We start from the raw sequence: 15,972 nt of genomic DNA on the forward strand, positions 1-15,972 counted from the left end.
TATATATATATATATTATAAATCCGATAAACTGAATCCAAACTTAAACTTTTTTTTTACTGCAATAACTCATTCATTCATTAATTACAACTGTTTGGGTTTAACTTCATAAGACAGAAGTTTTTAGATGTAGATCACCTCCTCTCCAATGGCCTCACAGAGCTGCTTCAGGAAAAGCCAATGTTGTTTCATGCCAGGCAAATTCCATTGAACGACTTGGAGGGGGTATGGCAGTTTGAGGTTACCTGTCATCCATAACATTAGTCAATGGCTTGTGAAATGAACATTGCATTACAGTGAACTAGAAAGAAAAGAGAATGCTCCCTCTGCTGTCTATGAGAAGACTCTGCATGCAGGGGAGGGCCACAAAAACCATGACATAAACAAACACAATTGACAGTTACTGGTATAAACTGTTAAACGCTTTGAACGGACCTCTGAGACTATCACAGAGCAGGTGCATTTATACGGAGACTTGATTACATATCGGTGGATTTTATTTATCATCATTAGTCATTTATTGGATCTTTAAGAAATCCTCCTCACTAAACATTTGGAGAGAGTCTGCTGCACTGAAAGTAAAGGGGCTGATCAATTTTGCACTCCGAATTTTATTTGTTAGAAAATTTTGAATGACCCAATAAATTTCGTTCCACTTTATGATTGTATCCTATGTGTTGTTGATTCTTAAAAAAAAAATACAGTTTTGCATCTTTATGTTTGAACCCTGAAATGTGGCAAACGTTCAACTTTGGCAACGCACTGCAAATGTCAAAGAATACTTTTGTGAACATTAACTTGCCCAGCCATTATAAATGCCTAGTTTCCTTTTAGTCTTGGTAGTCGGTGGAAACGTTTTTGAGCACACTAGGTACCGAGAAAAAACCCACGGCTGAACATACCTAAACTTAAAATGTATAGGCGTGAACAGCGTGTAGGACTAACGAAAACAGATAAGACCTACCAATCAGACCATGCAAGCAATGACTTTAACTACTAGATGCATAAAACAGTGCATGACTGACAAAATTAAAAAAGCGAACCATCTTTTTAAGTATGATTTTTTTTTCATCATTAGTTCAAATGTACAAATGATTAAAAGTACAGAAGGAAATTGGCAACTGTAATAAGTTATATAAGAAATGTCAGATCAAAGGGGAAAGAATGCTACTGCTCCGGTTCTGTTTGGACTCAAGCATTCTTCTGTAATTCTTGGTTTCTCTCTTTATGTACCAAGTCAGTGTCATACATAGTGAATTACGAAGTAGTTGTCCGTAAATATGCTGTCCCACCACAATGCTTTTTAATTCAAAAACCAAATAAAATATATAAATTGTTAGTGTTCCCATCAGCTGTTTACTTCTGGTGCTTGGTTTTAAGAGACCTGCAATTGGAAAAAAGAAAGTCTTTTAAAAACATTTGAGCTGTCACAAAGACTAGAATGGTTTAGATAAAAAAAAATGTTAAAGTTTGGATATCCTGGAATACGCTACTTCAATGATTAGTTGTGATAAACACATCATATACAAAATAATTACTGGTTCCGTAATTTATTGGAGACAAACATTTAGTTGTATTCTGCACGTGTTTTGGAATTTCAATCTTTTATTCATTAGTTTTTACCAAGTTAGACCAGATGACTGTGATGAGCGAAGAAGACTGAAGGTTTAGAGCTGATGGGGTGGAGGGGGTTAAATTAGATGTAAGAGAGGGAATGTATCATGGAAAGACAAAAATGATTGGATATATGAACAAAAAAGGCAGTGTATGTTGCTGGAACTCAACAAAATGACTATGTGAGTTTTTAGCAAAGGGGTTGACTTAACTGCACAAACACATTCTGCCGTGCCACAGCATGGGGAGTTTCCTTCCAAGAAGTTCCACCTCTATTACAAACCACTCCCCTGTAAAATATTTTAACTACTAAGTGGTGGATGTACGAGATGCTGCGCAAAGAACTTCAAGTGTCATCCTGAACAGATAAGCCAGCAGACAAATCAGAGAATCCGTAGATCCCTTCAGACGGGGGAAAAGGTAAGAAAAGCTTTTGAATTACTGTTTTTAGAGATAAATTCTTTGAACATAAGTGTGTCAAAGCTGATTATTCTTTTTGTTGATGTGTGTTTAGAGCAAACAAATGATTCAGCCCTTGTTTAGAGCATTTAGACATTGTGACATCGCCGTCTCTTTGACTCGCAGTAATGAACATTTTATCTTTTATAGAAAGTCTTTGTTAAAAAAAGAAAATAAACAGACCAATTACCTTAGATCTCTGTACTAAATAGAAAAAGGACAAATGTGCGGGTTTTTTTAACATCAATAAAAATATTTTCATAAAACAATAGTTTTTTTGTAAAGCACAACGGTATTCTTATGTCTTGTTGTACATGTTGTAGTTGTTCCATGTTTTCCAAGTTATGACTATTCGGATCTAGCTGAGCTGACTTTGCAAACAGATTAACCATAACATTTTTGTCGAATGTACTGACACTACAACCGTTTTTACTTTGCTTTTTATAGTCTATCCTACTGTGAGCTGACTTGTCGTCCTCCAACATGCTCCGCCTCCTGCTACTCCTGTTTTCTGTTGTCACGCTAGCAGGTACACTGCTTTACCCTGAGGGAGCAAAGTAATTATTTCCTCCGCTAAATATTTTATGCCATCATTTTTTTAAATACTTACAAGCGAAACCATTTACAATCTTTAGGGAAAACGTCAGCGTTGCATATTATAAAAACAATATGATATTTTTTGATAATTGCTTATATGAGATGTTAACAGATTATTTACCAGTTTTTGTCAAAGATTTATTCCTGCCTTTTCAATCTGTGCTGACCCTTTCCTTTTTTGTATGATGAGGTATGAGTTGTATATAAGACACTGCCAGTAGATGTCGCAACAACATTTCACCAACTTATCTTCTAACTAAAGCTAAGACCACTGCTTTGTGTGTATGTGTTCAGGTTCAGTGATCATCACTCAAAAACAACAAGTCAGCATTGCTCAATGTCCCATTACATACTACACGGAAAAGTACACTAATGTTTATGTAAGTAAGACTAAGTCTGAAAATCAATTTAAAAGTTTGTAGTTTCTATCTACGTTTATTAGTAATATAACGCATTTTCTTACTGTTTAAAATCAGAAAACCAAGAACTAGTGCATTTCTGTTCAGTATTTAACAACTGCTTGACCTATTTGTAATGCATTAAAACATACTGATGTTACATAAAACCTTCGATTCCCAATAAATATTATGTTGATTTTTACCAGACGGACGTCAGCAATGGAAGACTCATGATCTGCTTTAAAGGATTTTACAACCCTGGAAAAAGCAACGACTGCATCCAAGGGCCTGTGATTGACAAAAATCAAATCACATTTAATATATACCAAGATAACTCCTTGAGCTCAACCATCCGCCAGAAACTGAAACTCCTCACAAATGACTTAAAATGTTATTCATACTTTTCATTTTTAAGTGAGGGAAGGACTGTGAGTATTTAGTCTTTACCTACAAACACCATATTTGTATCATCAAAGCTTAAACTTGTTTTTTATTGTTTGACAACAATCCAGTGGTGATGTAGCTTGTTATGTCTTTAACAGACTGCCCTGAAATTATACCAGTTTGGTACCCAGACAGCTCTTGGTCTACAGTACTCTGATTACCAGGTAAAGATTCCCTTGGATTAGTAGTTTTCAAATCCTACTCCTTCTCAAGTATCTCATAAAGTACATTTAAATTAAATTGGTTTATTTAATGCCTCATATCTTTTATCTTTTGATTTAAGCAACCTGGGACAGGGTCAACAGATTATCCTCGGGTAACTAAGAAGGATTTCTTTCACTTTCTTAATTTTGAAAAGAACAAAATTATTTCTGTCTTCTCTCTCTCTTCTCACATATTTCTCTGTTTCTTTCTAGTATGCTTACACTCTAGTCAACAATGAACAGGTCCACTCTGTGGTTGCTAGTAAAGCAGCGGTTGAAAATTATGGAGATATCACTGGTTGCAGACTCAACGGTTGGTAACATTAACTATTGTGAAATTCTGTGAAACTTTATCTGACTAGTGAGCCTTAAAAAGGTCAGAAGTTTTTAAATTTGTGGGATCTTTCTCAACTTCACAGGTTTTGGTATGGCACGTAATACCGTGAAGTCTTTTCCTGAGACCTGCACCACAGGCTCTTGCAGCTCAGCTGCAGTGGTAACAAGCACCACCTGCGGTGACCGTGAATACTGTGACGGCAAAGGAAGGTAGGTTTTCTGACCGCAACTCCTGCTGCTTCATCAGCGCGGTGATCAAAAATCCCACACCGTCACAGCTCTGGTTTACATCTTGTGGGACACAAAAAAAACTTCTCCAGTACCGATGGCAGATGTGGGATCGGAAAAAATAAAAAAAAATAAAATCTGAGATTTTGTTTTGGCCATATCGCCCAGCCCTAGTTTGATCTATTGATGCAATTCTTGACTTTGAAGATACACACACTGTCCGTTGTTAAAAGTACGTAGCATCTGTGGCCTTCCAGTTTGGTTATTGTTTCTAGTTTAACTAAACTCAACAATGTTATGTCTTGGTTAAGAAATAACTTACATAAATAGCCATTGAAGGAGGTTTAAATCTCAGAAAATAAACAGCATTTGTTACATATTTGCAGCTGCAGAAAGCAGGACTTAAGAAAAAAAAAACCTCAAAGTCTCAGTGGAACTTACATTTTCTTTGTTTTGTCTCTTTCTCTCTGCATCAGCTGCAAGCAAAGAGGACTCTGCACAGTGACCGGTCCCACCGTCATTGACTTCAGAGGACAAATGAACTCAGTGTCAGACCGGTGTGAGTACACTCTGCTGCAGGATCAGTCTACTGGATTCACTCTGAAGGCCAACTTTCTGGAACGGCGTCGCAGAGATGTGAGCTTTGTGGACAGTGTCACTCTGGACTTCAGTCAGGGTGCTGACATTCAGCTGCTACAAGGACACAGAGTCCTGGTAAGCTGCCTAAAACCTCATGAGTTGATCTCCTCCACACCTCCTCTGCTCTGAAGATGATTGAGGAGTTTTACTGACTGTTTCCTCCTTCAATCTGTCTGCTGTCCAACAGGTGGGAGGCTCACCTGTGACCCTCAGTGGTTCAGTCCAGACGTTTAATGGTGTTGGTCTCTCCAAGGACCAGACTGGAGTCACTGCCAATATTTCACTGGGAGGCGCATCTTTTTCTCTGTTCTTTGATGGAACAACAGCTCAGATCTTCATAGATGGTACAAAACTTTACCTAAAGCATAAAGATGTACCATTTTACAAAACATCTTCTGATCATTTCTTTTTCATACCTTCAGTCCTTGCAGGTCACTCTTATAAGGGTCTGTGTGAAAACTCCAGCAGTTTCTCATCTTCAAAACTTTCCAGTGACTCCAGGTGATCACTCACTCTGATCACAAAGTCAGAGTCTCACTGATTGCTGCTCTCTTGATAAATCTGAGCAGAACAACAGTCCTGACTGTGTGTTGTTTGTCACCTGCAGCTGTCAGCAACAGTATCAAGAGAAAGTTGACAACACTGTTAACTGCACTGCTGTGACTCAACAGTAAGTAGATTCCTTCATTGATTTTTAGTGATATCATAAATGATCATCTGTTTAATGTCTTCTCTGTTCTTCTCTTTCCTGCATTGAACAGGTGTAACATCTTGAAATCCCCACCATTCTCCTCCTGTAATGCTGTTATTGACCCTCAGCCATACATAGCTGCCTGCACTGAGACTTTGTGCAAGTATCCTGCAGTGGACGGTCTCAGGTGTCAGTTCCTGGGGGCCTACGCCAAAGCCTGCCAGAAGAGACAAGTTAACATAGAGAACTGGGAGACAGCAGCTCAGTGCTGTAAGAGCTGGTTACTGAAGAAGAATGTAGCTTTTCTAGATGCTCATGTTCTTGGAGTAACATTCCTGTGTCTCTCTTCAGCCAGTTCTACAGTTATGTGTCCGGGCAGAACCTGCAGCGATCATGAGTTCTGTGGTCAGATCGACAACAGCACCGCCACTGGATGTCGCTGTAGAGCAATTTTTGCCGCCCCATACATAAATTCAAGCAGTTTTGGTATGTCGCCTTTGGAATCTACAGAACTTGGTTTTGTGAGTGTAGAAAATGTTACTGTAACATGCAGCATCGTTATTCAGGTGCTCCAACTGTCTGCCAGCACAATTCTGCTTCACTGACTCTGGTGGGCTGTCTTCTGGAGCAAAGAGGCATCGACTACTCCCTCTTAACTCTTCTGGATAAAACCTGCAAGGGTCAAGTGGATGAAACTACTCACTTGATGACCTTTAACTTCACCAGCGATAATTGTGGGACAATAGTTACTGTGAGTTTGTCACAAGAAAGAGAGTTTTTATTTGTCAACAGCTTGTTATTAACTTATGAATATTTGTTCCTTTAGACCAACAACAGTCAAGTAATCTTTACGAATGCCGTGACCCTGAAAGATAAGATCACTCGAAAGGACCAAGCTTTCATTGAGTTCTCCTGCCTCTACAAAAAGCCTGAAGTCAACCATGTGGCCTTCAGAATCCAAGACAGGTGAGTGTTAGCTGGAAACATTTGTCATGGCAGTAATAATATTCAATGCAAAACAAAGAAAGGATGACTTTTTAACAGCCCTTGCCATTTATGTGTTTAATTTGAATATGGACTAAATATTTCAGAATTTCTGATATAATAATTAAATTTCATACTGTCTGCATTTTTTAAGGCTTGTTAGCAAATTTTAGAAGCACTACACGTAACAGTTCTATAAATAACACAAAGATCTCCAAGGTATCTTATACTTTCCAAAATATGTAATTCTTATCTATTATTAATTTTGCTTGGTTAATGTTGTCAAGTGTCAGGGTTATGACTTTTTCCTTAATAAAAAATAAAAAAAGGAAAAAAAGTTGGCAAGTAGCCATGCACTTGGAGTCCATTTATTGATTTAACCTGTCCAATCCAACCCTTGTAAGGCAAGTTTTGTGAGGAGGCACTGATATACATTTTCAATCGTTGCTCAAATTCAAACTTGGCCTCAAACCCACTTGTCCTAGTCTCTGGTTTGTTCTTCTAGCTTAGCATTTACGTTTTTTTCTTAAGCTATCTTTACATTCATTAGGCTAAATTTAGGGTTAATTATTTTAATGAAGCTAATATACACTAGTGCAAAAAAACTATACTGTAAGCCACCACCTTGCAGGTTCTCCCACTTAGAAATTTAAGAGACACCTGTCATTTTCATCATCAGTATACTTCAAGTATGCAAGACAGATTGTTGGGGGGGGAAATCAGCAAATAACATCGTAGGATTTTAACAAAATAATTGGTAAATTCCTTGGTACACAAGCATTTGGTCACCCACAAACATGCAATAATTCTGTTGCTTACAGACGTGTAACTTTTCAAGAAGTAGTTCTATCCTTCTACCTGTATTGATGTTACTTGTTTCAACTGATTATCAGTGTTAAAGACATCTGTCCACACCCTTAAACAGTAAGACTTCAACATATCAACCATGATCAAGATCAATGTGCTGTCAAAGGACACCAGGGACAAGATTGCACACTTTAACAAGACTGGGATGAGCCAAACTACAATGAGCAAGCAGCGTGTTGGGAAGAGATCAGCTGTTAATTACAAAGTGAAAGACATTAAAGATCACAGACAATATCCCTCTGCTTGGGCTCCGCACAAGATCTCAATCCATAGTTTAAAATGATTACAAAAACAGTGAGCAAATATCTTAGAATCCAACGCATCCCCATCTAGCTAGTCTCTGGATCTTAATCGGTGAAGGGAGTTGAAGGCTGTGTTGCCAAGCAGCATCCCCAAAACATCACTGCTCTAGAGGAGATCTGCATGGAGCAACAGTGTGTAAAAACTTTATAAAGACTTACAAAATAGCAGCAACAGTGTAAAAACTTTATAAAGACTTACTGAAAACTGTGTACGTCTGTTATTGTCATTAAAAAGTTAGTTAACTAATTGTTGACATGAACTTTTGTTGCTGACCAAATACTTATTTAAAAAAAAAATTGTGTTTTCCACAATCATTTGCAAATAAATTATTTAAAAATCAGACAAACTGTGATTCTCTTGATTTGTTTATTTTTTTCATTGTGCCTCTCATAGTTGAGGGTTAGGATTTTCACAATTCCTTTTCACTCACTTGAAGTGTTCCTTTTCTGACAAAACAGGCTTTTCTCATTTTGTTGAGCTGGAGAAATTGCACAATTGGTGGCTGCAATACTTTTTTCTCTCATTGCATTTAGTTTTTGCTTGGGTTATCGCCTAATTATTTCATTTGATCTCATTTCTGACATTGTCCAGCTAAATTATTTTTTCTATTTGTATTGCTACACTTTTACCACCTATTTTATAAGCAAGTTTTTAAATGGTCAATCTCATTTAAGTTTAGCTATTTTGGTTGCAAGAATAACGCATTTAGCCCTTTCAATAATATTCATATTTCAGTCAACTATGAGAAGCCAAAGTTTGTTCAAATAATTTATCAACTTGGTTTGCTGTTTAACATTCTTGTTTTACTTAGATCTTTATCATATGTTATGACCAATAACTTATGCAAATTAGCAATAAACTTTTTTTTTCTCAAAAACAAAATATTTGCGATGTTGAAGTTCATATATTGCATATATTCACTGCACTGCTGCTTTGTTAGGGTAGTGAGAGTTTTGAATGCAGAAGACCGAAACGCACCTTTACACTTCATTGGAGGTGGCTGCTTGAACCTGAGTTGAAAGGAGCAGGGTGTTTGTAGTTTAATGCAGTGCAATTCTTCTGTCTGGTGATTAAATGATAATTCTCTTCAGTTGAGAAGGAATCCTTCAATGGTCTGTGGAACATGAGGTGAATTTTTTGGTTTTCTTTCTAGCCCAGTGGTTCAGACTGTCGTATCTGGAGACTGGAATCACACTGTGACAATGAAAGCCTTTGCTGATTCCATGCGCACTCAAATGTTGGACCCAAGCTATCAAGTGCAGCTTAACCAAAAGATCTGGGTGGAGCTGAAGAGCAGTGGGCTTGATGAAAACCTGATCTCCACGGTAACTGACTCCTGCTGGGCAACAAATCAGCCGTCATCCGACAGCTCTCAGAAATACTTTCTGATTCAGGATGGGTAAGAGGCTCAGAACTGATCGTGTTTAGATGTGCTTTCTCATCTTTGTCATTCTACCTTGAACATGTTTTATCCTTGTTTTCCTGCAGCTGTGCAAATTTTGATGACCAGACAGTTCAGGTGGAGAGAAATGGCGATGGAACTCTGAACTACTTCTCCTTCAACATGTTCAAATTCACTGATGAGTCTCGTGATCTTTACCTTCACTGCAAACTGCAGCTGTGTCTTAAACAGGAGGGCAACTGCATCCCGGTATGATTTGCACAAAGTTTTACTAAACTTGGCTTTGCATTGCTGAATAAAAAAAAAAAAAAACACAATCCGAAAGATTTGTTTAAAACGAACCTAAATAATCTATTTTCAAAAGTCTGGAGATCAATATTCTGCTCTTTTTCTTCCAGCCATGTTCTGTTCAAACCAAAAGAAGACGCAGATCAGCCAAATACCATCAGAGAGATGCAGCCTTCCTGAGCATGGGCTGGAGTACCTAAATACCTTTTTCAGATTATCTGTGCGCTTTTTCATGTGAAGAGATAATTATTTTTCTTTCATTTAAAACTTGAATGCTTGAGTCTTGATACAGTCATTTTTAACAGGGAAGCAGGGATTACACAGGAAACATAAATGAACCTTTTTCTTTTTGTCTTTTACCGTTTCTTTTCTGCTATGATATGTAATTACGGACAATCCAAAAACCTGGATTATGAGCCCTGAATTGGGCTTGATCCTGTCCTGATACAGAACCCAAATGTGTTCTAAGAGCTTCCTCCACTATCCTTCATTATAATTAGCTTCTAATGAAATGTTTACGTATAAATGAAAATATTGTCTCTCTGAGGTTCTTTTCTTTTAATAATAGAGTGCAGTGAAGTTTATGGGTCACATTTACTATTACTTAACCTATTTGATTTATTACTAACATTTTGTTAATCATTAAAATCATATTTACTTGCTGATTTTCCTTTTTGTGCTTTTGTTCATTTTTTTCATTCATTTTTACTTTAGAAACTATTACAGTAATTAGAGAATAAACAAATCCAATGACGAAGAATGACCTGGGGCATGTTTGAGGTCCTCTTTATATGGCAGGAGCTCTCAACCTACCCAGAGAACAGAACAATAATATTAATTAACCTTTATTTGTATAGGACCTATTAAGATAAAAATCACAAAGTGCTTCATGGTAAAACAAAAATATAAAAATAATTATGAAAAAAAAAGAAACACTGAGTCTGCAAATCTGCTTCTCATTAGACATCACATCCATATCTGCAACTTGGTTCAGATGTGACAAAGACACTGACTTTGACTAACAATAAATGAAAAAGAAAAGAATAATAGTTCAATTATTCAAGATGATTAAAGCAGTAGTCTGTTGTAATTATCAAAAGCCAATCCACTTAATTATTTCTGATACTCAATTGTGTAATTTGTAAAGAGGAAAAAGAGGTACGTGAAAAACCACCTGGATGGGATTATGTAGATGTTTCCCCCCATTTCAAGCAATTAATCAAATTCTTTTTGACAAACCTTATATTTATTTGTGTCATTGTCATGTTCTATACCCATAAGTCTATTGATGATTAAGAGAAACAAATGACTTACAAGCTCTTTGGATGGAAGCATGTGTATATGTATTTCTTCCAATGTCTTGATTAATTGTCCTTAGTTTGATATATCTGTGTATAGATATATATATATATATATCCATGACAGATTTGACAGTTTATGTTTTTGTCATTTGTTTTCTTCAGTTTTATCATAATTTCATACACAGTCAGGACTGTTGTTGTAATCTCATACTTATATCAAACCACAGCAATCAGTGAGATGCTGACGTGATCAGATGTCACCTGGAGTCGCTAGATGGCCTTGAGGATGAGAAACTGATGGAGTCTTCACACAGACCATCATGATTCTCCTGCAAGGACTGAAAATGTTTTTTAAAAAATCAGCTGGGAATCTGCTTTGCAAAATAATCAGTCTGTATGTTCCAGGTAAAGTTTTTATGTTTTGTACCACCTATAGATCTAAGATCTGAGCTGTTCGATCAAAGAACACAGATAAAGACGAGCCACTGAGCAACATACTGGCATATGCCAGTACGGACTCATTTTGGGTCCATAGAGAGATTAACATCTGGAACTGACTGGACTAAACTGCTAAGAATTACAGGTAGGGCTGCCACCTGCCACCTGCCACCGGACAGCAGACAGATTAGAGGAGGAAACAGTCAGTAAAACTCAAACATCTACATAGTTTCAGAGCAGAGGAGGTGGAGAGTTTGAACCATGAGGTTATTTTTTTTTACACCATACCAGGACTCTGTGTCACCCTGAATGAACTTCAGAACAGTGATGAAAGTCTTCCGGGAATTCCCGGAAATCTGGGTTTTCGAGCAAACCGATCGTATCTTCCGGGAAATAAAGACCTGATCTCTACGGACAAATCGCTTTCCGGATGAAAAACTTGTCTGAAATCGGCGAATTTTCGCTGTTTTTTCTATATTTCTCCTTGGGTCGCTTTCTCTATGGGCGCGGCTATCTTGTCTTCGTCTTCCCAGCCTAATTGACCACTGACGGGTCGTTTTGGTTGCTTTCGGATGCGTCGACGGCTCCGATTGGCTCTGTCTGTACCACTTGGTCAGCGTGACGGATTCCCTCGAGACCAAAACTGGAGGACCCACGCTAAACGTTCACAAACAAATCTGAAGAGTTTGCGATCAAATTTGGGTTAAAATAATGGTGGGCATCGTCATTATTGAGCGTGGTCACGACCTCAGTTGTGAGAAGCAGATAAAAAACAAATTTAAGTGGTCTTGGCTGGAGGAAAAAGACAAATATGGCAATTTTTTTTTAGCGTACATTCGCAAGACAAATGTTGGAGGTGAGTACAATTGTTGTTCAGAATTTCACTCTCCGTTCTAATACAATTAGTTATGGTGGAAATTATGCAGAGATTAAGTAAGGGTAATGGCCGACAAAGTGTGCGTTATTACTTTTTTCCTTAAAGTTAAAATGTCCGTTAAAGTAATAACGCACATTTCGAAGGCCATTAACCCGCTTATTCCATGGTCACTTACAAAAGCAATACATATTAACCAGTTTTTAGTCCTTTCGATTTTGACTATATCGCACCGCATCACGTAACACATAGTCAGTCGCGCAGTCAAGATTCAGCGATATATATATATATGCTGATCGTCCCGATGGGTTGAATTAAGCATCATTTCAGAGAGAAAGTTCATCTCTTACCGTTTGTTTTTGTCCAAATGATGAAGCAAAAGGTTGTTTTAAAGAAGACCGCGCACTGATACAATAACTATTTTATTTTAGATTTTCACCGTGCGGCGATCAGGTTTTAATGCACACACAGCAGCCAATCAGAATCAAGTATTCAACCGGACCATGGTATAAAACATGCTTATACACTGTTTGAAATTGCCATTTATGTCAAGTCTGTACCGTTTGTAGTAGTTTGTTAAATTTGGTCTGGGATCTTCTTCTTTATTTCTTTGATCAGTGCCCCATTGACCAAGAGAACCCCCCTTGTAGATTTTCTTGATCTGACTGCAGAATAACCGACCACATTGATCAAAACTGAAACATTTGAATACATTTCTCTAATTTATTTGTATTTCCTAATTACCATGATTTAGTTCAGTTTTGCTCAAAAACATTATTGACATTAATTATAATTATAAGTATTTGGTGGTTTGGACCCACACTCCCTTAAAAATAATGTTTACGATGTTCAATTTTGTTTGTATGTTTGTTTTGATATTTCCCAGATTACTAAGCATTGGTGTTAAAGAATTGATGCATTATGTCATAGAAAGATAGTTTAAAGCATATCCCATATTTTGATGTAATTATAGTTTGAGAAAACAGTATTTCTAAAGCAGAAATCGTTCAAATAAATGAGGTACTTTCATAGAATATCATAATTACTGGTGTTCTTTTTGCCATTTGGGGCTTTGATGTTACTATATATTAGCAATTGTATGTTTTGCAGCTTTTAGGAAAAGCTTAGATTGTGGGATTGTGTTACTTTTAGCAATTATCCAAATTCTTTTTTAGGACCAGCAAGTCCTTAATGGCAAGTCAAACTAGGGGTTTGGATGACAAATCATGATGCTCCAATTAGTCTTAGTTTCTTGATTAAGAAGTGAATAACTAGCTGCCAGAATGTACCTGAATTCATCTAAGACCATATATCGCTCAAAGAAAAGTTCAAAGATTTTTTCCTTGCCTGACTTTCATCATTGCCAGAGGGACTCTGTCCAAAAAGCTCTTATCTCTGTGATGCTGTTCCCAGAGGTTGGCCTTTGGAGTGAATCCGGTAGACTGAGCAGAGTGTCCTGTAGTTCCCCCCCTAGGTTAGAGACCAGTGGCGCTTGTGGCACAAATGATGCCCTGGGCAAGCCACACCAGAAGCGCCCCTCGGTACCCACCCAATTACTACCCAGAAATGTAAAATTGCTTATTGCGGTTTACTTAATTGTTCAAATATTTAACAAATAAAAACTATAAAAAATGCGACTAGAAGCTTGTAAATTCTTACAGCTTATAAGACTTTTTTCAAAAGCAACCAAGAAGGATAACATCACACACATACGTTTGTTTGACGGTTAAAATGACTTTCATCATAAGATTAAAAGAAAAACTTTATACAACTAGTGCAATTTAAAGCTTGTAGCCCATTGAAATGACTATTGTTGTAATATTGGGCTAAATAAATAGAACTGAATTGAAAATCCTCATAGCTTTCACTAGCAACTTGGTCTCCTCTTAATAGAAATTAAAAATGTTCCTGTCTTGCGTTAATACGGGCAAAGTCATCAATCAAATCCTCATGCTAGTTTCTCAGCTATGGTGTGTTTTATGCGTATAACTGCCAAACCAGACAGCCGATCTTGAACCATGGATGATCATAGGAACATTTTGATGAGCTTAAGCTATTTAATCCTTACAGCTAATTCTTTCCAGGTTTTAATGCAGTGGATATGATCTGGGCAATTGTCATGTGAGGTGATCAAAGAACTGGCATGCTTCCAATCATCAAATCCAGGCTTAAACTAATTTTTCTTATGGAAAAAAGTTTGCAGCAAAAAACACAAGAGCCTATTCTTTTTTCCCCCCCGAGTACTAGAGGTAAGATCTTAAGCCCGAGTCAATGACAATCATCACGTTCGGGTCGGGCCGGGCTTCTCTCTCGCTGACTTTTTTAATAAATATAAGTTTATAAAAAGGTATACTAAAACGATGTGTGGATACTAAACTAAGGAATAAATAATTTGGTTAAAACAGAGAAGGCGCTGTAAGGTAATTGCTATATAACCACTACTAAACAGGAAGCGCAGAAGCTGGGCTGCAGTATTTCTCTGCGTAATGAAGCGAGTGCGCATCAAAATCTCTCTTTGTCTGGCCTCTTATTCTGTGTTCCAGCGTTATTTCGTTGTGCAAATGCATTTATCATGATCATAAAAATATGTAGACTATTTTAACCTTAAATCTTGCGTTTTTTCTGCCAAAAGTACTATTGCTTCGAGCTCGGGCCTGCAAATCAAGTTAATTGGTCGGGCTCGGGCTGGGTTGGGCTTTAACACCCGCGGGCCTGGGTCGGGTCGGGCTGGATTTTTCAGGCCCCATCTTACCTCTTACACCAACCAAGCTCTTTTCACCTCTTCTTCAATAACTAACGTTTTTTTGAAGTACTGTTGATGGCAGCGTCCTCCATCATTGTCATTCCCGGGAAAAACAAATGTGCACGGCACCTAAATCTGTCCTCTAAAAACCAGATGTGTTCAATTCCTGTCAGCCAGTTAACTTTGTCAGTGGGCAGTTCTTCCTCCACTGAAGCTGCTATAATGGATGGAGATATTTTTATGTTTGTAATCCTAAAATAAGCACATATATTGTGAATAGGTGTGTTTGTGGAATTTGTTTAGGCGGCATGGATCGTCATACATCTTATGCACTTATGTGCAAACCTGATGCTCCTTGCTGCTGTGAATCAGACGCAAATGGACCTTCAGAAACCACCACAAAGTAATTCTAATAATACTGAGAATAAAGAGCAAATATATGTAATTGCAGATATCTAAATAACGTGACAGCAGGTCATCATGCTGTAATATGCAATTTTTTATAAAAGCACGAGTGAATTAATTAATTGAAATTGGTTGAATATGAGTGAATATAGCTGAATTTCATGCACAAATTGAGTTTGGATGAACTAAATGTTTAGGCTAACAATAGCCTTAGCCTAACTATTCCTAAAATATTATTGTGCATGTTTCATAAAGTGGTTTTAGGCTTACATAATGACATAACCAATGTTCAATATCAATGTCATTTTCACGTTTTTCTTGGTCTTCTTTCTTCTTCTTTTCTAAATTGGGCACTGGATGGTTTGGGCATTTTCATTTTAGTGCTCTCATGAAAATAAACAAGTTAGCATCTTCTGACACCTACTTCCGCTTGGCATCGCATCAGCCTGGTCTCGAGCTGTGAGTCAAGAAAATTTCCCTTTGTGGGATAAATAAAGTTTATCTATCTGTCTGTCCATCCGTCCGTCCGCCCGTCCAGCCATCGGTGCATTGCGCCCCCTTCTCACTGTTTTTTTTACTTGTTATGTTCCAAACACTACTGCAATGAGTTAAGGGCGTGATATTTACTTTCGTGCTGCAGAGTGCACCCTTTAACATTTAAAACGAAGCCTTCGGATGAAATACAGAATATTCTGCCGTGGGCGACAGATGACGGGTCATAGTCCATTCTGCAGTATATAAATAATGTACACAGACAAA

General features: G+C 37.5%; 1 protein-coding gene across 3 annotated transcripts; it reads left to right on the forward strand.

Moving 5' to 3' along the window:
- Nucleotides 1-1,929: 1,929 nt before the first annotated feature.
- On the forward strand, nt 1,930-10,115 carry LOC101156610 (uncharacterized). Of its 3 annotated transcripts, XM_011487256.4 has the most exons (19): nt 1,930-2,033; nt 2,520-2,601; nt 2,964-3,049; nt 3,274-3,495; nt 3,610-3,675; nt 3,795-3,827; nt 3,928-4,027; nt 4,134-4,260; nt 4,755-4,992; nt 5,105-5,261; nt 5,340-5,418; nt 5,525-5,587; nt 5,679-5,878; nt 5,960-6,094; nt 6,175-6,359; nt 6,435-6,574; nt 8,916-9,161; nt 9,251-9,413; nt 9,563-10,115. In XM_011487256.4, the coding sequence occupies exons 2-19, from the start codon at nt 2,556-2,558 to the stop codon at nt 9,650-9,652; spliced, it is 2,376 nt and encodes a 791-aa protein (XP_011485558.1). In that variant the 5' UTR covers nt 1,930-2,033; nt 2,520-2,555; the 3' UTR covers nt 9,653-10,115. The 3 variants fall into 3 exon arrangements, with proteins under 3 accessions (XP_011485558.1, XP_011485559.1, XP_078791862.1); XM_011487257.4 differs by lacking the exons at nt 8,916-9,161; nt 9,251-9,413; nt 9,563-10,115 and adding an exon at nt 7,518-8,108 and having other exon boundaries at nt 1,935-2,033; XM_078935736.1 differs by lacking the exons at nt 1,930-2,033; nt 2,964-3,049.
- Nucleotides 10,116-15,972: the final 5,857 nt, after the last annotated feature.

This window comes from Oryzias latipes, chromosome 18, assembly GCF_053564925.1.
Source record: "Oryzias latipes strain Hd-rR chromosome 18, Olatipes_Hd-rR_3.1".
Classification (NCBI taxonomy): Eukaryota; Metazoa; Chordata; class Actinopteri; order Beloniformes; family Adrianichthyidae; genus Oryzias; species Oryzias latipes.